Source organism: Garra rufa, chromosome 10 (genome assembly GCF_049309525.1).
Source record: "Garra rufa chromosome 10, GarRuf1.0, whole genome shotgun sequence".
NCBI classification, from domain to species: Eukaryota; Metazoa; Chordata; class Actinopteri; order Cypriniformes; family Cyprinidae; genus Garra; species Garra rufa.
Window position 1 is genome coordinate 26,511,777 of NC_133370.1, and position 25,058 is coordinate 26,536,834.

General features: G+C 38.4%; 1 protein-coding gene across 1 annotated transcript; it reads right to left on the reverse strand.

Moving 5' to 3' along the window:
- Positions 1 to 99: 99 nt before the first annotated feature.
- On the reverse strand, positions 100 to 24,985 carry LOC141344531 (traf2 and NCK-interacting protein kinase-like). Its single transcript, XM_073849410.1, has 19 exons — positions 24,944 to 24,985; positions 23,674 to 23,979; positions 21,062 to 21,226; positions 20,502 to 20,747; positions 19,902 to 20,011; positions 19,668 to 19,807; positions 18,452 to 18,549; positions 16,044 to 16,219; positions 15,367 to 15,472; positions 15,112 to 15,255; positions 14,680 to 14,782; positions 14,244 to 14,414; positions 13,998 to 14,141; positions 13,669 to 13,803; positions 10,695 to 10,795; positions 10,342 to 10,491; positions 7,692 to 7,851; positions 1,969 to 2,108; positions 100 to 1,881 (listed from the first exon to the last, which is right to left on the reverse strand). The coding sequence occupies exons 1-19, from the start codon at positions 24,983 to 24,985 to the stop codon at positions 1,798 to 1,800; spliced, it is 2,721 nt and encodes a 906-aa protein (XP_073705511.1). The 3' UTR covers positions 100 to 1,797.
- Positions 24,986 to 25,058: the final 73 nt, after the last annotated feature.

Genomic DNA, 25,058 nt, shown 5'->3' on the forward strand with positions numbered 1-25,058 from the left:
ATTACACCTAACAGAGCAAAGTTCCCAGTGCTCGAGATACCAGTGCTCTGGAAAACAACCAAAGATTGAACAGAATGAGGGACACGAACACAAGCCAAAAAAGGTACTTATTTGTTTATTTTTTTCTTATCATAAAATAAAAAAACAAACCAAAAAAAGGAGGACATAGTGCTTCTATCACCGTAAAAGAAATGAGAATCTTGTTTACAGCTTCGACGATCATTAAAAACGTATTAAGACAGAAACATTAAGTAACCATTCTTGAGTGTCAAATAAAGTAGTTCATTAAAAGAGCTCAGTGAGGTTTGTTTTCCAGCACTGGCCGAACACAGTGTTTCACACAGCATACATACATACATCAGCAGGACATTATTGCTAAAAACCTCTCATTCCCTCCCCATTAAAATATCTTCTTTTGCTATGTAAGAGATGTGAAAGAAATATAAATATCTATATAGTGTGCAAACATCAAGTGACTTGCTTGTTGAGAACATCTAAAGCGTCAAACTGAAGACCCGGGCGAGCATACAAAAGTAAGAAACTGAATAAAAGATCTAATGAACAATACATTATGGTTAATATCTGTAGTAGTAGTAGCAACATCTGTGATATTTTAGTCTGTGACTTTGAGTACCACATAATTGTCAGATGAAAACTTTTTCCCTTTTTGGAATGTTCTGAACCCAGTTTTATGACTGATTCAACACAGTTACAAAATAAAAGTGTAAGAAGCCACAGCTTAATATAACCATGTTGAGAAGAGAGACTTTCGGCCTACGAATGATGGCCGAAACAGAAGTGTAATGAAATATCAGATGCAAAAATAGAAAATCAACGTGTCTCTAAAAGATTGATTCCACACAGGTTAATTTGTGCTAGGCACTATAATAAAATCTAAAAGAAAGTCATGAACAATTCTCAATCGTCACTGAAATACAGGTGCTTTTTAAATCCTTTTTCTTTCTATTTTTACTTTTTTTGTTCAGCTAGCGCAGATCCAGTGTCTACACAAACATGCAACCAGTGAGGAGGACCGTTTTCTTCTGCGTGTCGCTGGATTTCACTTTCGTTGTTTCAAACATTCAAAAAAAAAAAAAGACCAGAGAAGAAAAAAACAAAACGCTTGACTTAAACGTAAAGATGCGCTCATGATCCGTTCAGCTCCGATCTCAAAGCTATAAAACAAACTCAACTATAGTTTAAGATACAGTACTTTGGATAAATGTACAGTATATGGATCTTGTTGACAATATACAAATGAGCACCAGTGTTATTCATTTCTTTTGAGAATGGGCGTCACAGATATTTGTGAAACTGCCAATATTGTAAGGTGAAACATCGAGAGACTAAAGCTTGGTTTTAGCCTGAGTGCTTGCTAATGTTTATCCCCAACGTTTGTTATCTTTTGAATATTTAAATCCGATTCTTTACAATCATGCAACTGACTAATACTCGTTGGAAACTGAAAACAAGTTCAATCAAAACCAATGGGAAACCAGGGACCGGAACGTAAAACGGGAGGTTTCTAAAAGAACAGAGGCCACAAATAAGGTCTAAAACCAAGTTCAAGTTAATCAGCCCCCTCTTCTGGGAACTGCGTGCCACTGCAGGTGACGTCAGATCCTGCACCTCCATGAGCCGTGTGCTGTCCTACGGGACAGACCCATGTTTCCAAACTCACTCGTCTAGAGTCTTTAATATTTGTCAAATCTTTTACCAAAGAGTCAATGTACCGTGCGCTCACAGATGCGATGCTGACAGGAAAACAGGCTCCACAGTGTTGGGTTTGCAGGAGCTTCACCAGTTCATCAAAGAGTTCCTGTTCAGCGTCATGAAGAACACTTGACTGCTACCGCCTGATCGAACCGAGGCGAAAAACACCTACAGAAGATGAAAAAGAGACAAATGTAAGCTTGTTCAAAACTGTCTGTTTTAATTGAACGATGACATTGGTGGTGATGAGCTAACCTTGTCGTTCCTCTCACAGAGAAACTTAAGTCTCTGAGCTCTCTTGTGCATGAAAACACCATCCAGGTGGCCCGTTTCCACAGAGCGGATCTCAATGGCTTTCTCTCCCCAGCCCATGATCTGGTTGGAGTGGATATAAGCTGCAAAACAGAACATCCTGTTGAGTTCTAATGTTTAGACAATCTTCTCTAGACTAAAAACAAATTACAATACCACTTTCGTTGTAAATTTGAAAGATTTAGTATACTCCTCTTTTAAAAAACCCAGTTGGCCAGAGTAATATTTGTGATATTTCGTTTTTTGGGGACAGGTCATAAATGGTTATTTGTGACCCTGGACCACAAAACCAGTCATAAGGTTAAATTTTACAAAACTGAGTTGTATATATCATATGAAAGCTAAATAGATAATGAAAATCTGGAATCTGAGGGGGCAAAAAAAATCAAAATGCTGAGAAAATCACCTTTTAAATTTCTCCAAATTAGGTTCTTAAAGGAGAACTCCGGTGTGATATTGACCTAAAGTGTATTGAATCATGATACCGAGTGTAAACGTACCTTGCATATCTCATCTCGTCTTGTCCACTGCTGTCCGAAATCTGGGGTCAGTTATCCGATGCTCACAACAGCTTGTCAATGAGATCAATGGGGCATCGAAGCAGTCATGTAAATAAATCACTGTTTTACGCCATTTACGAGGCACAAAGTAGCGCCACACTTCATCGGTAGACTTCCAAGGGCCCTGACATTCAAAACGCGACATTGAAAACTCATAAAAAGCACCGGTAGTTTATTTACGAGAAGATATATACAGACAGTAACGGTAAGAAGTTTAGCGGCCGTCGCCATCTTGAATGTAGTCACGTTAAGTCGAGTGACGAGCAGGAAGGAACGTATCAGGTTTTCAACCTATCAGGTTATAGTTTCCTTCGTGCTCGACATTCGACTTAACGTGACTACATTCAAGATGGCGGCGATCGCTAAACTCCTTGAAGTTACTGTCTGTATAAATCTTCTCGTAAATAAACTACCGGTGCTTTTTATGAGTTTTCAATGTCGCGTTTTAAATGTCAGGGCCCTTGGAAGTCTACCGATGAAGTGTGGAGCTACTTTGTGCCTCGTAAATGGCGTAAAACAGTGATTTATTTACATGACTGCTTCGATGCCCCATTGATCTCATTGACAAGCTGTTGTGAGCATCGGCTAACTGACCCCAGATTTCGGACAGCAGTGGACAAGACGAGATGAGATATGCAAGGTACGTTTACACTCGGTATCATGATTCAATACACTTTAGGTCAATATCACACCGGAGTTCTCCTTTAACAATGCATATTACTAATCAAAAATTACATTTTGATATATTTATAGTAGGAATTTTACAAAAAATCTTCATGGAACATGATCTTTACTTAATTTCATAATAATTTTTGGCATAAAAGAAAAATCAATAATTTTGACCCATACAATGTATTTTTGGCTATTGCTACAAATATACCCCAGCGACTTAAGACTGGTTTTGTGGTCCAGGGTCACATTTATGCAGAATGTCGAAGCTGCTGTTTTCCATATAATAACAATGTTATACGTACTGAAATAATGACTTAAAGGGATAGTTCACCCAAAATGTAAAATTCTGTCATTAATTACTCATCCTCATGTCATTCCAAACCCTTAAAGGAGTAGTTCACTTTCACAAAAATTTACAGATAATACTCACCCCCTTGTCATCCAAGATGTTCATGTCTTTCTTTCTTCAGTCGTAAGGAAATTATGCTTTTTGAGGAAAACATTTCAGGATTTCTCTCCATATAATGGACTTCTATGGTGCCCCGAGTTTGAACTTCCAAAATGCAGTTTCAAATGGCTCTAAACGATCACAGCCTGACGAAAGAAGGATCTTATCTAGCAAAACGATCAGTTATTTTCTAAAATAAAAAAATGACAATTTATATACTTTTTAACCTCAAATGCTCGTCTTGTCTAGCTCTGTGTGTACTGTGTGTAGAGATTAAAAACGTATATAAATTGTAAATGTTTTTAGAAAATAACCAATCGTTTCGCTAGATAAGACACTTCTTCCTCGGCTGTGATTGTTTAGAGCCATTTGAAGCTGCATTTTGGAAGTTCAAACTTGGGGGCACCAGTCCATTATATGGAGAGAAATCCTGAAATGTTTTCCTAATTTCTTTACAACTGAAGAAAGAAAGACATGAACATCTTGGATGACGAGGGGGTGAGTACATTATCTGTACATTTTTTTTCTGAAAGTGAACTACTCCTTTAAGGCACTGCAGGTGAATAGGGTAAAAAATTAACTAATAGTTATCACCTAACGTACTCAGTTGATTGATTACATTGTTAATTGCAAACATTTTTTGTATTGCAAGTTTTCTAAAATGTTAGGTTTTAATATGCAAATGAGGCATTGTTTAATAAAATGTGAATATTTTTAGTAAAAAAATCTGGACACTGGATGAAGTCCATTTTAAAATTTTTGTTTTTTTTGTTTTGTTTTTTTGACATATTAGAGTCAAATGTTTTTGTTTTTCTTCGTAACTCATAAAATATTAGAACAGGCAGAAAACTATTTTTTACAGTTGTTTGGGGATAAAATGTATAAAATCAAGCAAATTATATATGAACAAATCCCTCGGTAAAAACCTTCAGGATACAGTCAGGAATAAAAATGTAAAGTTTGGTGTGTGTAAGTGTTACTGAAGTGGAGATTTATGGCTCAGTCTAAGAGAAAAAACTAATTTTGAGAAAACGGCCTTTAAAAATATGTATTGTAATTGAAATCTATTAACACAAATAGATAAAGTGCTATAAAAGAAACACTTAACGGTGTCTTTTGGATGTTTTCTTTCCATTAGTCTGAAAAAACACTTAACCAAAGAGCCCAAAATCTCAAACTTTACAAGTGCATGAAAAAAAACTGTTTTTGTCTGCAGTGTCTCCCCTTAAGATCTTCGCTCATCTTTGGAACACAAATTAAGTGAAGTGAGGTAGTAAGACGACAGACTGCACACAGAAAGTATTCTCATAGCTTCAGAAATTATGGTCGAACCACTGATGTTTACATGGACGGTTCCTACACATTTTCCATTTTAAAATTCCATACTTTTCCAGACTCAAACTTCCAAACCTCTCAGTAGATTTTCAGACCATATTTAACAAATGGTTCATAAAGCATTATTTTCAGCTTTATATTTGTTATATAGTCACCTGCACACAAAAAACTTCATGCCCTCGAGAAACTATTCACATGGGAATTTTTTTGCATAACCCTAACCCTTTACAATTTCCTTTGTGCATCACTGCCATCTTACATGAATTAACAGATCTACTTGTTCAAAGTTTGGCTTTTCTTATGGTAGTACCTCTAATATCAAGGCCTAATGTCTAATTTAACACATTCTCTGTGGCAGCAGAGAAGGCATGACAGGAAATGGGCTGATGGCATAAAATTTGCCAAGTTCAAGAGTTTATAAAAAAGACAGATACTGTATATAAAAAAAAAAAAAGCAATATGCCATATTTCAAAGCCCTGGATTTTTTTGACGCATACTCTGTGGCGGCCAAGAAACCGTGTAATTGGCTGATGGTGCAATTGATGGATCAGTGTGCATTGTCCTATTTGCTAAGTTTAATGTTTTTTTCGTCCGAACATAAAAGTCTGTATATTTTTTATTTTTCAAAGGTCCTTGAGGCTATGTAATACAGTGCTAATATTGTGAGAAGAAACCCAAAATGCTTATAATCTGTATTTTGCATAATAAAATGCACCTTGAATTCATTCAGTTGTATTTTGACTTTGACTTAAATTCTTAATTTTCTATTATAAAAAAAAAAGTCTGGAAACACAAATACTTTAATCAAATCCCATACTTTTACAAACCCAGTAGGAACCCAGCACGGACTATTTTATTGATGTCCTTATTACCTTTCTGGGCCTTGAACGTGTCAGTTGTCTATGGAGGGTAAGAAAGCTCTTGGATTTCATCCAAAATATCTTAATTTGTGTTCTGAAGATGAACAAAGGTCTTACAAGTTTGGAACGACATGACAATTAATAACGATTTTCATTTTTGGGTGAATTAACCCTTTAAACCTCTGTTCTTCATATTGTTCCAGAAGAAACAGAAACAAAACAGCTTTTACATTCTGTTAAATATTATGTATTAAGTTGGATACATATATATATATCTTATTTGCATACATACAGTACACTTAAGTAAAGTGATATATACTATATAGCAAATCTCAACTTTTTGATTTATATGTTAACTATATTATCACTCAGCTCTAATCTGCTAAATGTGATAAGGAATAAAGACATTAAAATATTATAAACATTAACATCATATTTTTCTATAATGAAAATACTAATAAAACTGGCTTGACTAGACATGTTCTTTGGCAAGGAAGAAAGCAAGTTGGAACAAAAGGAGGGGTGAGTAAATGATAAAACTATGCCTATAAAAAACACACTTTTTATCTCTGTTGTTGTAGGTGTTAGATGCTACAATATTGACATTTGTGAGCCTTTACCACAAATAAGGGTCAATTTTTTCGAAAATGAGATTAATAAATCATCTGAAAGATAAATAAATAAGCTTTCCATTGAGGTACGGTTTTAATAATATTTGGCCGAGATACAACTATTGAAAATCTACAATCTGAGGGTGCAAAAAAAATCTAAATATTGAGAAAATTGCCTATAAATTTGACCAAATGACGTTCTTACCAATGCATATTACTAATCAAAAATTAAGTTTTGATATATTTACGGTAGGAAATTTACAAAATTGCTACAAATATACCCTGTGCTACTTAAGATTGGTTTTGTGGTCCAGGGTCACATTTTAACTAATGTTAAAAATGACACCTTATTGTAATGCGTTACCAAAGATTCTTTAAATGTACTTTTATTATAAATGTACTAATAAAAATAGTTAACGTTTTTCTGGGTAAACAAATAAGTCCTTAAAAGCTTGTCTCATAACATCTAAAAGTCGGTGCAGTATTGGCAGTATTGAGTCTAGTCTAGTATGGTCTATTTATTTGCTTATACAACTTCATTGTGTCTTGATTTAAAAGGGTAGATGCATCTTTTTGTCTGATCTCTGAATGCAATCCATGACGTCTTTTCATAAGCCAGGCTGAAGATTAGCGAGCCTTGCATAAAAATCACCCCAAAAAATGTATAATTCTGTACGCAAGCACTACTAATAATCATAGCAGCCTGCCAAACCTAAGAAGCTCTGCCCATTGAGATTATTATATATGATAACGCATGCCAAAAGCCCTAAATCCTCCAGCTAATGTGTTACTCAAACCAGCTCACACACACACATAACCATATTCATACTTCTCAAAACAGAGAAGCTGAAGCCAAGTTCGAATGTTTTTGAACTTTGGGTGAACTACTTTCATCTCCTCCCACAAAGCAGAGGATGTGTGGCAGCCCTTTGTTGTTTTCATGCACTTCTGTTGGCCTCGCATCCCTCAAGCTCTACCCATGCACTGGCAGCTAACAGAAACAGACACTGCTGTAGAGGCCAATCGGAAATCAGTGCCACTGTGACTGTGGACTCATGCTAATAGCAAAATATACTGCTTTGTAAGTATTCTCTGAAGATAAATATTTGATGTCTTAAATAGAAGTCATTTTCTGGTCAGTATGGCCTGTTTCCTCTTGTACAACTAACACAGACTTACCAACAGAGGTGGGCATCTCTCCCCACTGCAAGACCACATCCTTGGTGATTCTGCCATAGGTGTTGACATAAACGCCCTCATCTTCATAACACAGCAGCATCTCCATGCCATCAGTCTTAGGAAGCACCACGATGGCATGAGGGGTCACACTGCTCTGAATCTAAGAGAAAGAAGAAGGGGTCACTAGAAGACCATGATGCAGTGCTTAAGGAGACCATTAGATGGCCACATATTCAATTTAAATCTATTCATTCAAGGAATCATTGTTTTTGAAACAGAATCTAAAGTATGGACCAATTCAGTGTTTGCAAACAGTGATGAAGTTTTTTTTGAGGTGCAGCTTATCTGGTTGCAGAAAATTATGGTATTCAAGTGGCAGTCTATGGAGCCATGAAACAAAAGAATAAAAAAAGGTATATTTGGTTTTATATTTAAATTCTGACTTTATTCTTCAAATTCCAAGATTAAATCTCACAATTCTGATATGAGAGAACTGACAAACTCACTATTGTGGAGTTAAATCAAGTTATAAAGTCTGAACTAGGAGATATAAACTTGCATTTATGAGAAAATAGTCAGAATTGTGAGATAAAATAAATAAATGTTATATGAAAGGTTAATAGTCATGCTGTAACTGTAGTGCTAATACAATATGTCCCCTACTAACAGCATATGTGAATACATTTATGCTTTAAATCAAAATTATGCTTCAAAAGTAAAGTATTCATAGCGGTTTTTATGCATAGTCTGTCTGTTTAAATGTCTGTGTTTAACTTTAAATGCAGTCTTTGACGACAGTATTCTATAAATATTATTAGCATTGCGATTCTAACATCAAAAGCCACAAAATAGTTTTTTTTCCTCTTATTCCATTATTTTGACCCTTTTACCTCCACTTGTTACCAGTGTTTTCTACCACCACTATGTGCACGCAGCTGCAAGTGACGTAACTGACTGTGACCTAGTCCAAATTGTTCTATACTGTTTCATACTATCGATCAATTGGAGACCTCCAAGTAGGTTGCAGTTCTGTAAAATTGTGGAACTGGAGACTTAAAGGTTCCTGATGGTTTAATTCTTGGTTTATCACCCTCTTCACCTTAATTCTTAAAGTCTTTTGCTGTTAAACACCTTAATTTGGCAATTTCTATAGTATTGCATCCTTCTTATGGACTTTTCAGTGTGTTAAAGGGTTAGTTCACCCATAAAATAAAACTTTACCCTATTATTTACTCACCCTCAAGCAATCCTAGGTGTATATGACTTTCTTTCAGATGCATACAGTCTGAGTTACATTAAAAAAAAATATCCTGGCTCTTCCAAGCTTTATAATGGCAGTGAATGGGTGTTGAGATTCAAGAGTCCAATAAAGTGCATCCATCCATCATATAAAGTACTCCACACAGCCCTGGGGGCCTTCTGAGGCAAATCAATGTGTTTTTGTAAGAAAAATGTCCATAATTAAAACTTTTTAAACCATAATCTAACTGTTGTACACATGTTCACAAGAGAGTGGTGTTCCAGCGGATGATGTAGGGTTGTAGGCGAACACGGTGACGAACGCTGAAGCTCAGAGGAGACAGTAAAACAAAACATTGGTCACAAATTAGAAGTACGAAACGATGATTTGTAAAGGAGAATTTCAGAGGATTTCGATATAAACCAAGAGGAGACTGGTTTTCCTTTGCTGTAAACAAAACTTGGCTCTCCAGAGACTAGCATATTCTCACCAGTGCTTACACCATGCCTACATCATCTGCTGGAATGCCACTCTCTTGTGAACGCACTGCTCGACAGTTAGCGGAAGCTAGAGATTACAGACTATAAAGTTTTAATCATGGACATTTTTCGCACACAAAGGCATCGATTTGCCTCAAGAGAGCTGTGTGGAGCACTTTTTATGATGGATGGAAGCACTTCATGGGCCTTAAAATCTCAACACCCATTCATTGCCATTATAAAGGGTGAAAGAGCCAAGACATTTTTTAATACAACTCTGATTGTATTTGTCTGAAATAAAAAAAAGAAATATATACATAGGATGGCTTTAGGGTGAATAAATCATGAGGTAATTTTCGTTTTATCTGTAAAAGCAAACCTGCTTTATAATTATACACACCCGAGTATAGTGTTTTGCACTTCCAGCTCTTATTAGCAATTATATAGCACTTACAAATGATTACATACAAAATTATTAGTAGTTATTAAGACTAATGTAGTTTGTAATTGGTACAATGTGCTTTGTATATGTAAATATACAGCCATTATCTGAACAAGATACATGTAGTATATGAACATATACAGAAGTTGAGCTTCTTCCTTTTTCAAAGCTCCACAAATCGTCCTTACACTTTTCACACTTTCGAGTGCCGTGAAGGGAATATAACGTGTGGAGGCACATGTTATTTCACCAAGATTAGACTACAACCCCCAAGAGAAACACTTCCATGGGAACCTCTCAACAACCTCTCCAAAAATCAGGATGTTGCCAATGACCGGCTCTTACCCAGAAAATAAATTGTGTTTTTACAGACAGCAAACCACAGACTAAAAGGTCTGCACTGCTGGATATAGAGGTTTTGTATTATAAATTTATTAGCAATCCAGTAATTCTATGAGGCTAACTGAAAAACTAAAATTTATCACTTACATGTGATGGTATGTAGATGTCATAAGGGTTCCCAGAATCCACATCTATGACGTGAAAGCCCACACTAGAGCCATAGATGACTTTTAACCTCTGACCCTCTTCTACAGTCAGGTCAACCAGCTGAGGCCTGTGCTGTAGTTCTGTGAACGACTGCCAGAAACAAAGATATACAGATATAGAAATGAATGCTAAGTCTAGAGAGCTGGATAAAAGCAGTTAATGCATGCAAAGCTTTAAGGCATTTTCCTTCATTTACAAATTGTATTATTATCACATGTTGGTTATATAACATAAAAAGTAATACAGAGAGCATTTGAAATATAAGATAAGGAAATACTGTTACACCATCATACCTTGAAAGCCATGAATTTATGGTACGGCTTGGGGGCCCATGCATAAATCTCTACAGAGTTCTTCAGTGCGATCACCAGGAATTTGATTCTCTCGTATTTCACTAAAAACAAAGTAAATCATGCTTTCGGTTACCTGCAGCTCACAGTGGCAGTCTGTCATATTCATACAAGGAAGCAGACCGTCCCCTGCTGCCAATCTCCATGCTGTTAGAGGCGAGCTGAATGTCAATCCTCTCGATTAGCATCAGAGATCTCGATTAGCCTACTCAACCGCCTCCGTTTTAACAGCCTTTGCTCTAACAGGGAAGCCTTCATCTTTCAACCCCAATATCTTGGACTTTGCTTCATTCTGCATGCTCGGAAAATGCAGCCTCATGTTGTCTTAACAAGCTGCTAATATTTAATGTTGCTAAAAAAATAGACTATATGTGACCCTGGACCACAAAACCATATAATCTACTAACAACAACAATAATAATACATGTTTTTTGAGTGATTTCTGAAGGAGCAGCTTTGAAATCACAGGAATAAATAACATTTTGAAATGTATTCAAATAGGAAGCAGTTTTTAAAAACAATTTTAAATAGTAAAATATTTCAACATTTTTTGCTGAACTTTAAATCAAATAAATGCAGGCTTGGTGAGCAGAAGACAAAAATCTTACTGTTCAAAAACTTTTGACTGGTAGTGTATTTATAATACTGTATAAAATATTATACATAAATATATATTTCTATATAACAAAACAAATATATATAAAAAAACTAAATATATTATTTATATAAAAAGTATTTAAATATATTTATATAAAAGAATTTATATAAAAATGTAAATACAATAAATTGAATAATTAAATACAGGCTCACCAATATGCTGTTAATATTTATAATAATATATAATGTTGCTAATAAAATATCTTTAAAAAATACATTAAACATTTAATATTATTCAAATATTTTTAATAATATGAAAACGCTGATATTTAAAGTGCCCCTATTATGCCTTTTCAAATATGATATTTCATGTAGTGTGTCATGTAGCTGTATGTGAACATAAACTATCTGCAAAGTTGTGACGCCGACAGTGCACTATAAATAAAGTTTTTGTCTAACAAAAAAAAGAGTCGGCTCATATTCGCCTAAACGAGTCGTCAGCAATTCAAATCTTTTTTCTGTAACGGCCACACGTCACGAGCTACACATTTGCGTAATGTCCGCCCACGTTCAATTTCGCGAACAACTTGCCCGCCCACAAACAGTAGGCCTACCATTTTCACGTGGATTACATCATGTCAAGAAGACGCCCTGCGCTGTGTGAGTGAATTTGTTTTATATGCCCTTCCGAAAGATGAAACTACCAAGAATGAGTGGTTAACATTAATTTTTTCAACAACACCTCAGCAGTACAATTCCAATCTTGTTTTGTGTTCGCGTCATTTTACTGATGACTGCTTTTCCAATCTTGGGGAGTAACGTTACAACGCGGGATTCACCAAAGGCTTGGTTTTAAAAAATGGATCAGTGCCCAGTTTATTTGGACCGGCTTGCTCCTCTGAACTTCTACCTGTAAGTATGATTAATAATTGATGATTGTATTTTCTAGCGATCGTTCAAAATACGTCTTTGTGTACGTTATGGTGTTTAACAACCCCGAACATGTCTTGGTAACCGGCGAACTTGCGTTTCTGTAGTTCTGTTGTTCAGCTGTGAGTGCAATGTAGTCTAAAAATTGTGATTGATGCAGCTTGACTGTCTGTCTGCCTTATTAGTTTAAGTAATGATAATGATAAACGATGGCTTAACGCAATGTTATGGATTGTACAGTGTTGAAGTTCACAACGTAGAGGTGTGGCCGGTTCGCTTACAAAAGCAAATTGCAAGCACTTTTCACAGTTAGCATATGACACCCACTGAGAGACGTCCTGCTCCAGTCGTGCTTGCAAAACAGTTTCTTGTCGATGTGACACTTCAACCGTTTCATCGTCAGACTCCGGCTCGAATTGATAGGGTAAAATCGAGGCTATCTTTTCTATGTATTGACAGGTCTCCGCAGCTGTCATTCAGTTATGCCAATGGGCGTTTCGTTTTTGCGCTGTAGCGGTAGACCAATCCAAAAGGACTGCACCATCTGACCAATCACAGCGGTGAGGGCTCACGGAAAGGAGGGGTTTAGAGAGACTGATTCTTCGAACTGCTTCACACGAGTCGTTTAGGAATCATTTAGAAACGGGGTAAAAATAAATCTAATTTTGGAGTAAACTAAAGTGTTTTTTGAACTTGCATACATGTAAACCTGTTTTAAGAGACTATTACAACAATATTAACTACCTTTAAAATGGCATAATAGGGGCACTTTAAAGGTTGTATCAGCGATTTCTAGCCTTCAGTGTTCTAGCCAAACAGTGTTCCAACCAATCAGCGTCAGGGGTTTGGTGTTGTGGACTTTCCTACTGGTGCAGGGATGTGAGGGAGGCGGAGCGAAAGTTCACAACACCAAACCCCTGACGCTGATTGGTTGGAACACTTTGTTTATCTGTGGAAAGGTTGGTAGTGCCGATTGTTTTTTTGGCATATCTCGGACCCTAGGCTGACCAGAGAGACGCGGTTTTTTCACAGACAATTTATGGGGCAGGCAGCGAGCGGATCGTGAAGAAAGCTCAGCTGAATTTGACACTTTATGTTTCAGGCTAGAAATCGCTGATACAACCTTTAAGAAACAACAATACTGACAAGAAACAAGAGAAAACTGATTTATCACACTCTTAACCTTTATTCTTTATTACTAAATCTAATATTTTGAATAATTTATGCCACAGTGTTAATGTCATTTATAAATATTTACATTAGAAATAAACTTAAATCCAGACGTTTTATTTAGATATTAGTTGCTACCATACAATATGATGGTATACAACTCGAATACTACTTTTTTACTGTATTTTTCCGACAACTCTAGCAGAGATGGATGACTTACCAACTTTATAGTGAATACAGCCTTCCAGATCCCCAACAGTGATCCAACCCTGTTTTTTCTCCACCTCCGGATCGTTGTGCAGTATCCTGTTTCGCAGCCATGACAAGTAGTAGACACGTAGCTTGTTTTTCTTCCCTGGAAACATCAATGACAAGGCTGACATGTTAATAAAACACGACATGTATCCCCAAAAGACACAAAGAGCTGCCACCAGCACTTTTTTAGCGCTATGTTTAAAAATGTGGACTTAAATCTCATCTGACTGCAATACATGACAATAAATGTCAACTTTGATGCCCCTGTCTAGCTCTTTTTGTAGTGAGACAAACCTGATATGGTGACCAGGACATTTAGCCCCTCTAGCACCTCCATCTGTTGGAAGCGTCGGCGAGTGATGAGGTTATACACCTTGCCCTGACCGCTGCGGTCCAGCAGCATTAAACCGTTCTCAGTGCCCACCAAGAGATTCACACCTGAGCGTCCACAAAGATGAAACACAAGGCTTGTCAGAATTGGATTCTGACTCAAGAATGTATATGAGAAGAGAAATTGAAATGAGAGAAATGGTGATGTACCCCATAGAGCGGCACACAGGATCTCTGAATTGAAACGCTTCTTGTATTTGCGGATCTCTGGCGTGTCACTGTGAGGTCTGATGTTGGTAGGGTTAACATTGACCACAGAGATCTTGCGAGCTTCATTCAGTTTGGCCTGTTCCTGACGCAGCAGCTCATTAGCAAACAAAGCTGCAGAGGTGAGAAGACAAGAAAACACATTAAAAGTTACAAAAAAGAAAACAACTCATTCATAAACGGATGTCTGGACAAGAACCAAAGCCAGCAGGAGAGAGCAAAATTTGCAGCTCTTATCTCATTCGGCACCCAGAATAAACCATTTTAAACTATATTTTATCCAAAATGTCGTGCCATCCAAATTACTTTCCATGAATGTTCTTCCTTTCAGCATTGCAGGCAGTGATAAGATGTGTTTGTTTGTGATTTGTATATTTACCGGCCGCTGAGCTCTCGTCATTGTCGTCTGTGGGGGAGGTCTGATACACACGCGGGTCGACAAAAGGAGTGAAAGAAGCTTTCGAACCACCTCCATGACCAAACTGATAAAAAACAACAAATGAACCACATCAGCTCCATTAAAATGATTTAACAGCAGGCATTCAGAAAGAAACAGTCTGGGGCTAAAACTACAGAAGAAGTGCAGTTCCTGCTGTTTAGATAATAGATCTGTGACACAGCAGGAAATTTTAGAATTGTGACTACGAGTCAGTAAATAATGTCTGTGATAGATTATGAAAGTGAGAGTTGTTAGGACAGTAAAGTGTTTTCCTCACATTTTTTTTCACATCTCAAGGAGAGCAAATTCAAGAAAGGAGGGTAGGAAATGATTCATATATATTGGATATGCACACTATCCCATGTTATCTACCTCATCCATAGAGTCCAGATCCTGGGAATTGAGGCCTGTTGGAGTTCCTGATGGGGAGTGGCTTTGCTGCAACAGGTCTGGTAGGTTCCCATGGCCTGCGAAACCATTGCTCTCGCCGTGGCCCAAGCGTTGCCTCTCATTGGTCTATAGAGAACATCAGAGAGAAGTCGAAAGTGTGAGACATTTGAGAAGCAAGAGATAATAAGTCATATTGGAGCTAAATAACATCTAATGTGTCTGGCATTGGCACCTCACCTCTCTCATTCTTAGGGTGCCATCTTTAGACTCATCATTATAGGAGTCACCAAAGGACTCGTCATGGCTGCTTGTGAAAGACTCATTATTTCCTTGAACTGAAGGCCTGAGGGAGACAAAAATGGGAAACTTAGGTTTGCATTATACAGAATCACATTAAAAGGATAGTTTACCCAAAAATGAAAATTGTGTCATTAATTACTCACCCTGAACTCACCGGGTCGTTCCAAACCTGCAAGACCTTTGTTCATCTTTGAGACACAAATTAAGATATTTTTGATGAAATCCAAGAGCTTTCTGACTCTGGTAATTGTGTTGGTGTCTATGTAGGGTGAGAAAGCTCTTGAATTTAATCAAAAATATATTAATTTGTATCCCAAAGATGAACAAAGTTCTTGCGGGTTTGAAACAACAAGAGGGTGAAGAATTAATTTGAAGACTTTTTGAGAAATTTCATCTCTGTGCTCATTTTATTGACAGATGTAGAAAGAGAATAAGAGGTGAGAGGATAAAGGGTGGGAAATGGGATGAAAAAAGTTGCAAGCCAGACTTGGACATGAGCTGCCTCTATAAGCACCCTGACTCAACATGTAAGAGCACAACCTTGATTACTATGCCACAGCTCTGATATAAAATTCATTTTGAGGAACAAGAAAGAACTAAAGTCTTGCGCTTACATTATTCTAGGGATGTCGCTGACTGGCACCGTACCATCATGCCCCACAGTACCATCCTCATCCTCACTGCTTTCAGAGTCCTCACTAGAGGAGGAGTAGTCGGTCAGTTTCAGGGGTGGACGGTTAATCTCATCTATTCGCAACTCCCTCAGTTCTTTAGCCAGGGCAGTCAGATCCTATAAAAAAAGAGAAAGATATAACCATAACTTCTATAACTAACTAGAATAGTAACACTACTAACTTCAGTAGCTGACAGTACAACTGAGGGACTCATATGCAAATGTTACAGAAGTTTCAAATGCTCACTGATGCTCCAGAAAGAAAAACGAAGCATTAAGAGCCAGGGGTGTAAACTTTTGAACAGAATAAAGATGTGTACATTTTTCTTTTTTTTTGCCTAATTATCATATATTTTTTCATTTAGTACTGCCCTTCAAAAGCTACAAAAGATACTTACATGTTTCCAAAAAAATAAAATAAGTTAAATGTACCCTGATTTTCAAAAGCAAAAAGTTTTCACCCCCCAGCTCTTAATGCATTTTGTTTCCTTCTGAAGCATCAGTGAGCATTTGAACCTTCTGTAATAGTTGCATACTGTATGAGTCCCTCAGCTGTCCTCAGTGTGAAAAGATGGATCTCAGTCATTGTTGGAAAGGGTTCAAATACACAAAAATGCTAAAAAACCAAAGAATTTGTGGCACCTGAAGGTTTTTTCGAGGTATGCTCAAGTAGAAGACGACATTCAGATACATTTCTCCCACAAAGAAAATTCTATTAATCTCTACAATGATTTGGCTAAGCACTTAGGAAGTCTTATGCAAAGGTCATCTGTAATCAGTTTGCATTCGACCTGTAATCCCAGCTCTATGGCCAACATAAAAATGCCCCCTCCTGAACTTTAGTAGCTATGGAAACCGCAAGGCTCCCAACAAACAGCTGGGGTTATTTGCACTGGGGCGAGAGAATCCGAGCCAAGTGGGGAAAGTGACACACACCCACACAGAGTCCATTGACAAAGCCACTGGCAATCCAGCTTGGTGAGAAAGTTGAGAGGGTGAAAGAGAACAAGCTTTTCTCAAGTCAGCGTTGCTATTGAGATTAGCAGGCAAGAATTCCCACAGTCCTCTGCCAAGCAACCTTTAGATTGAGAGGGACTGAGAGGAAGATGGATGGGAATGTTACCAACCCTTACTCTGGCTTTCCAGCCCTGATTGAGGTCCAGGTGACAAGACAGATAAAGAACAGCAGAGAGAGAGAAAACACAGGAGAGTGGTGCAGAAAGTGCGCTGGAGCTGGTTAATACAGATTGTAGGTCAGTTAATTATGTAGGCAGCTCTAGCCCTTTGTTCAAACATTCATCACGCCTCAGAGACCTTTTTTAATTACTCAACACAAGTTTTCTCAAGTAAGGACTTGGGTTGTCCAAGCCAAAATGGCTCACACAGAAACTAACCTGCCATAAAAAATAAATGAGGTAAAATAAATAAAGATAAGGTTTGTTTTTTTTTTCCACAAAAATGCAGGAGAGCTTGGTGCTGGCAACACCATCGCCATGGGTTTAATTCTCTAGCAATGCATAAGCTAATAAATTGTAGGTATTTCATGAATTTGGCAGGCGATTTTATAGAAATTGACTTTCATTGCATTTATGTAGACATATTATATAATATTTAAGTAGTTGTAGATTTAATATTAGTGACAGCAACTAAAGGGAAAAAGTGAAATCATTTTAATTAATATAATAGTAACCCAAATGATAGTTATTCCAAACAACGGCTCATTTTAAATATCAGTTTTGGCCAAGTGCGCTAAGAGTTTCAGTGTATCACTTATCTAAAAGCTTCGAGTGTTCACAAATAGAAAACTGGCAGAGAGGACAGTCTGAACAATGCAACCAGTGGGACATTTGGCCTCCGACTGTAAAACAGCATCTGTGTCTGAAGGTTATTTAGTCTAGCACTGCGTTTGGAGGTCACATCTACAACCAAAGAGAACTAAAGCACCTTCAAGCACATGCTAGATAAAAATGAGACACCAAAGTAGGAAGTTAAAATATCAGTGAACATATAAGTCCCTATGATTTCCGCAGTGTGCGGTTTAATTTACTACACACATACTGAAGTGCGCATGACGTTTGCAATGTTTTTCAGCATCTGCCGTCTCAATATATGAGTACAGGAAAACAAACAATCTCTAGACCTGCTCTGAGAGTCACTTAACGAGGATTTTACCATTTCTTTTGAGAGAAACGACAGACATATCTTATACAAAGAGAAATGTAGAGGTCTCCATAGCAACTCAAAATAAGTTTGGTTTAACTTGAAGAAATTGTGACAGAAATACATTATTTTTGTCTAAAGGCTAGATAAGGCTAGATGATATTTGAGAGCCATTGGGATGCAACTTACTGCAGGTCGACTAGGTTTGTTCAACTCTCTGCTTTCCTCTTGAATGGGTTTTGAAGTCTCCTGTACTGCCACTGGAGATCCTTCTGATTTACCAGAGCCTGGAAAACAACATAACAGGATGTAACCACATGTTCATTATTGAAGGACATCAAATGTAAATGCTTGAGAAAACCCCATATTGAGGGACTTGTATTCTAATTACTAGGGAGGAAATTCACAAGACAACTTGTTCTCAAACAGTGTGATAACCGCTCTGTGGAAAACTCGATTCTGATTGGTCAGTCACCACGTTCCAAGGTATGTTATTCCCCAATAACATAAGTGCAATGACTGCACTGTATCCTTTAAATGTCCGTCTAGTTTGAACTTGCCACTTGCTAGCAACTGCTTTCTTCATGGAAGGTTTGAAATATTGAATATTTCAACTCAGATCAATGTTTTATGTCTAATTATTTACTTTTGTAGCAGACAGCCATGTAATAAGCAGGATAATGTACATCCAGGCAGTTGTCACTGCAAAATAAAGCCCTTCAGCCCTGTCAGGCTTTATTCTGTGATAACAACTGGCTGGATGTACATTATGCCTTACTTATTGCCATTATTGTTAACAGAAAAATACAAATAGTCCTAGGTATTTTAGGACTCTACCTATCTTTACAGTGCCTATAAATACATCTACTACAACTAAACAATTCAAGTGCTCAAAACAGGCAAACTATGTATCCACCTTGTCATACTATACATCCATTTCACTCTCTGGAGGATGAGCACAGTACTGCACATCTGACATGGTGAACAGAGTGGAACCGCCCAGCAAAAACAACTAGAATGAAGTCTGAACAAGTGCCAGTTCCTTCAGGGCCTTTGAGGATGTCAGACTGAGGCATTCTGGGAGGGCCACGTCTGCACCAGTCACTCACAACACAACATGACCACCCACACTGGCTCAAAACAAAAGGATTGCTCACAGGGACCCATGTTTAAATCTGGCCTGGCTCAAGTCCTGATCCTCTCTATCCTCCAATTACCTTTTTGCCTCTACTGTCCTGTAAATAAAAGCTAAAAAGACTTTCTTTTGCATGGTGGTGTGCAGTGGTTAAGGTTTCTGGTTCGATCCCCAGTAATTCCAGAGGGACTGTCCCAGTAAAAACATCATGACGTCAAAGTTGTGTGAGACAACAATTCAAGAATTCTTAGAAACACACAACATTCTCACCTTTCGGCTGGTTCCTCTCACTGGATCCAGGGTGGGAGCCGCCCTGAGAGCTGGGTGTACTGGAGTTGGATGAGCTGTTGCTGCTGGTTCTCTGCAGAGCCACATCCAGGGACAATTCTGTCCTCCTCAGGTCTGGATTACTGAAGAGTTTAAGATACAGTTAATGCTACAATACAGCCAAAATAGAGCAACACCTCCAGCATGTGATCTGACTGAGAGCTAAGTTGAGCAGACCTGGTGCGGATGAGCTGGGAGGCCGCTCGCCCCCCTCCACCAGACTCTACATTCCCAGGAGAGTGCTTCCTCACAAGAGCAGGGGAGATAGAAGTAGTCCGCTGGGGCACCTGGGTAGTACCGCACAACTTTAATCAAACACACAAATGACCAAACGTCAGAGACGAGGGATCATAGCGTGAGCACAACAATCAGTTCTCTTGAACAACAAGGACAAACTGCATATTTTTTAACAGTATCTGAATCATTCATATGAAACACTCCAATGTAAATTGTTCATTTACTTTAAACATTAACTAAAACACAAAATTTGGGGATGGTAAGTTTTTTCTATTATTCAGAAAGGACGTGTCTTGCGCACCAAATCAGCATATTAGAGGATTTCTAAAAGATCATGTGACACTGAAGACTGGAGTAATAGCTGCTGAAAATTCAGTTTCACCATCACAGGAATAAATTACGTTTTAAGATTTTTTTAAAAAGAAACTACAAAAACATTTAAAAATCTTACCGACCCCTAAAATATTACCAAAAGATATTTCCTGAGGTGTGAAAAAAGTAAAGCTCATCTTTAAAGTTCATTACTGTAATAATTCTGACCTTGGGAGGAATGTCTTCTTCCATTAGCCAGGGGGAACTGCGGTCAGGCTTTTCCTCGCGGCTGGCCACGCGAGGGGCCGGAGGGGGCATCTCTGAAGTCGGGTCAGAGTTCTGCCGTGGCATCTCTGGCCGATGGGACACCAGGCTCTCTTGGAAGGCTGAAACGCCCTTGGCAGACTGATCATGCAAGGACTGAGACACTGAGAGAGAGGAGCTATGGGACCTCACTGGAACCAAATGAGCCATCTAAGAAGAGAAAGAAAGCATTAAATGCTTAAATCAGGATTCTGACACTTTTACCAATGAATTTATGACCTTTCCAGTATTTTGTAATTGGAAAGCATTGGGTGGAGAGAGGGGAGTGGGATTGGAAAAGGACCACAAGATGGGATTCAAACTCGGGTCGTCACAAATACAGTTGTGCTGTATGGTGCCACACTAACCATGAGGCTATTGGCGCTGAAGTTATTTGATTAACTTTTAATGAGCGTTAGATTACGATAATTAAAAAAACTATTTAGTACTGATATATTGTGCATAAAAGCTAAATGTTGATGTACCTGAGGCTCCACAGGGCGGTGCATAGGAGGGGTCCGTGCTGGCTGCATACCCCCACTGCTAAAGGACTCTGAGCGTGGCGGAAGGGAAGGGTCGGAGATACGGTTAGCCACTTTATGCTGCAGGGCAGGAGAGCTTTGGCGGTTCAGTTTAGAGCGCTCCTCAACCTTCATGAACAATAAAAAGCCACATAAGAACAGGCCACATTGTTTAACTCAGCCACCACCAACCAAACAAGCGAAAATTAGCAAGACCCTGCAAAATGCTCCAGAAAAGACTAAAGTTAATCAGTTGAAACTATCACACCATCTGAAAGAGAAAAGCCATCTATTCAGCTAGAAGCTGAATTAGCCGTTGCATGTTGATCGGGTCATTCATACAACAATCAGTTAGAGCAGACCAGCACCTTCTACAAGCAGAGAGGATGAAGACCTTTGAGAAGTGAAAGGATAGAAAGCATTTAAATGGGAAAAGAATCTGCTTTGGCAACAGAAAAACCCAACATGTGAGACACTGCTTGGCAGCAAGATGATTTCAGCTCCTGTCTAATTTCTAAATCATCAAGGTAACATTACCATTTATAAAGAACCATATCTGCATTTATATAAAGTTTAATATATGAAGAACTTGTAGCCTTCCAGTGTCTCACAACTTGAAGGCTTCTTGTTTGCACAAACAGATCTTTTTAAAGAACTACACAGACACTGGTTAACCATCTCAGTGTCTCAGAAATGCAGATTCCTATTAGGGAAGAAGCTTGTCATTTCAAAAAGAAATGGGTGGTTAGTGTGGAGATGGATGGCAGCTTGCTCAGAGATATGATATGTCTAGAGTCATAATTCAGGTTATTTAAAAGGCATTCTAAAATGGGAACTAGATGACCCATCAAGTACTGGTTACATTGTCTAAGAAGCTAGCTTTGTGTCCTATCCAAGCATAATGCAACAAGAAATGTGCCTGTTTTCACTGAACATAAAACTGCTACAAGACCTGACATAGTCACAGCCAAGAACAGGAAATGTAATTTTTAATATACAATAGAGTGCTGAAGTAATGAGTCCTAAAATGAGTTTGGATTTTTGCATATCCAGTTCCATGTTCCAAGGTTTTTAGTTAAAAGCCTGAAATAATGTTTGTGGTCAACACAAGGTCGAGGTATTTTTACTTTTCATTCTATTCATAAAAGCTATTCATTCCTGAAGATTATCTTGATGAATGAAACATGCAATAATTAAACTTTTATTGGTCACAGAGCTTGATTTCTTTTAAATTATTCTTATTATTAAATCCTGTTGGCTTTTTGTCAAGGGAACCAGGGTTACTCTAACTTAAAGTGGACTTGGAACCAATTGAATTTAGCTCACTAAGCAATCGACTGTTGCTTTGCACTTGTTGTGGCTGGTTAGGTACTTCCAGAAATCTGAACACTTCCCAATACATACAAAATTCAACGGATGTTTTTCAGACTAAACATTAACCCTTTAGTTTTCAACCTTTCTCAAAAGCGGTTTGATTAAAACGATTTGAGGAGTTCACCACATGCCACCTTGCGAGAGAAAAAGAGGAGCTCCAACACCAATGGGCGATGCACCCAGATGCACCCAGCAAAGGATTGCTAAGGCTTACACAAACACAGAGGGCATCCAGGCAGGGTGGTGGGCCATCTGATGGGGCTTGGAATCAGGAGGATCAGGGGCAAACAAATGACAGAGGGACTTTCATGATGTCACTGATGAGTAAGAGTCAGTAAAATGGGAATAGGAGGAATGGGGACACGTGGAGTACTGATAGAACAAGCGGTTAACAAGTCTTTTAAATGGCCATATAAAAAATAATATACATATAAGATTTTGGAATAGCATTCAGTAACTAACAAGAAAAAAAAGTGTGATTACATTATTTTAAGGATTAAGAGAGCAAATCAGTAACAATCTAGGATCAGCTATTTACATCTATTTACACCTATTTACAATACTCGCGGACCACCTCAATTGACGAAGGGCCTGATCGTCATCATATTGGTTGGGGAGAATGGGGAGCCTAAGGGCAATAAATTGGGGCTGGCCAAGGAGCTGCGACGGCTACCTGGGGATGGCGATCTTGAGGAGATTGGGCTTCCTCTGGGTGAGCTTCGAGGAGAGAGGCCCATCCAGCGCAAAACAGAACGGAGCGGTGGGGCAATGTTGGAACGTTTAGGGGGTTTAATGTGAAAATTAAAAAAGCCCTCACGTTCACAAGATTTGGACCGCCAGATGGGCTGGTTAAAACTCTGCCTGAACAAATCCGCCGAAGCAGATGAAGACAGGTCCAGAGCAGAGGAGCAGCGATTCGAACAAAATTGATCTCCTGAACTGTTTGTTTTGAGAGCTATGACCCACTCACTTTGTGGCACCATCAGGAGGTTCTTGGACGGCACAGAGTTTGAACGGTGACCTTTGGCCATCGCCACTCGGAGCGAGTGCTCCGGGGCTGACTGGGAAAGTATGCTGTCCTCATCGGAGTTCAGACACTCTTGGTTAATGGCGATTTGTGGGACCAACTCATCATCTACATCTACTCTACGGCAAGGTGAAGACTTCAAAAATGAGGCAGAGGCCAGGTTCTCTGAACTAACCGCTTTAGTGATCACTGGGTTGGGCTTGCGTCCGCGGGCCTCCTGCCCGGCCTTTTGGCCAGCCCTAAGCTGTTGCAGCTGATGGCTAATCTTCTCTCGACTTTCTTGCTGGCCTGAGACATGGAAGCTGGGCTTCTGCTGCTGCTTCTGTTGCTGTAAATGCTTTGTGATCTGTTCGCTAATAGGGGGAAGCATTTTAGTGGGATCTGAGGGGCTCCGACGGGGGACATGACGCTGACGGGATGGGGAGGATGAGGAAGGCTTGAGGTTGATGGGTTGGATCTGTTTCAAGGGCCTGCCATTGACCTGAAACAGTGAGTCAAGAGTTTTTTTGTTAAACACAGTTAAGTTGGTCAAAAAACACCCGGGCCAAGCACATACTATAAGGCTCAAACTCATATCGCTTTCACAATGAAGTTTTAAAAAGTCTTAGTTCACCAACTTGCAACACATCACTGAAGATCTTCTAGTTCCATGTTTGCTGACAAGAGTCAACTGTAGTGTTAAAGGGACAGTTCACCCAAAAATGAAAATTCTGTCATTAATAACTCACCTTCATGTCGTTCCAAACCTGTAAAACCTTTGTTCATCTTTGAAACACAAAGTAATATATTTTTGATGAAATCCGAGAGCTTTCTGACCCTGCGTAGACAACAGCGCAACTACCATGTTCAAGGCCTAGAAAGGTAGTAAGGACATATTTTAATAGTCCATGTGACATCAGTGGTTCAACCTTAATTTTACAAAGCTACAAAGACATTTTGTGTGTAAAGAAAAAAAAATGACTTTTTTCAACAATTTTTTCTCTTTCGTGTTCATGAGAGTACAATGTTCTTACTACCTTTCTGGGCCTTGAACGTGTCAGTTGCGTTGCTGTATATGCAGGGTCAGAAAGCTCTCGGGTTATATATAAAAAAAAAATATTAACTTGCATTCTGAAGATGAACGAAGATCTTCTGGGTTTGGAACATCATGAGGGTGAGTAATTAAAGACAGAATTTTCATTTTTGGGGGGAACTTTAAATGTTTTAATCTCTTTAAAGGTGCATTTAGTAGTTGTTTAGCTTGCGTTAATGTTGCTATTCTTTGTGTACTTTAAGTACCAATACCACAATACTGTTAGACACTGCACTGCCATCTATCATTGCAGATCAGCATGACTGTCTCTAAGTTTTATGTAAATTACACTGAATTATTTACTGTTACACAGTAATAAATTCAGTGTAATTTACATAAACTCAGCTCTATAAAACTTACTAGTATTACTTACCTCTCCAACACAAAAATAACTACTTCTCAGGTTTTTCTCCATCATCAGATTTTTCTATGTTGTGCATGTCTTGCCAATATTTATGCCAACTTTTTTGTCCATGTCAGTCTTTATG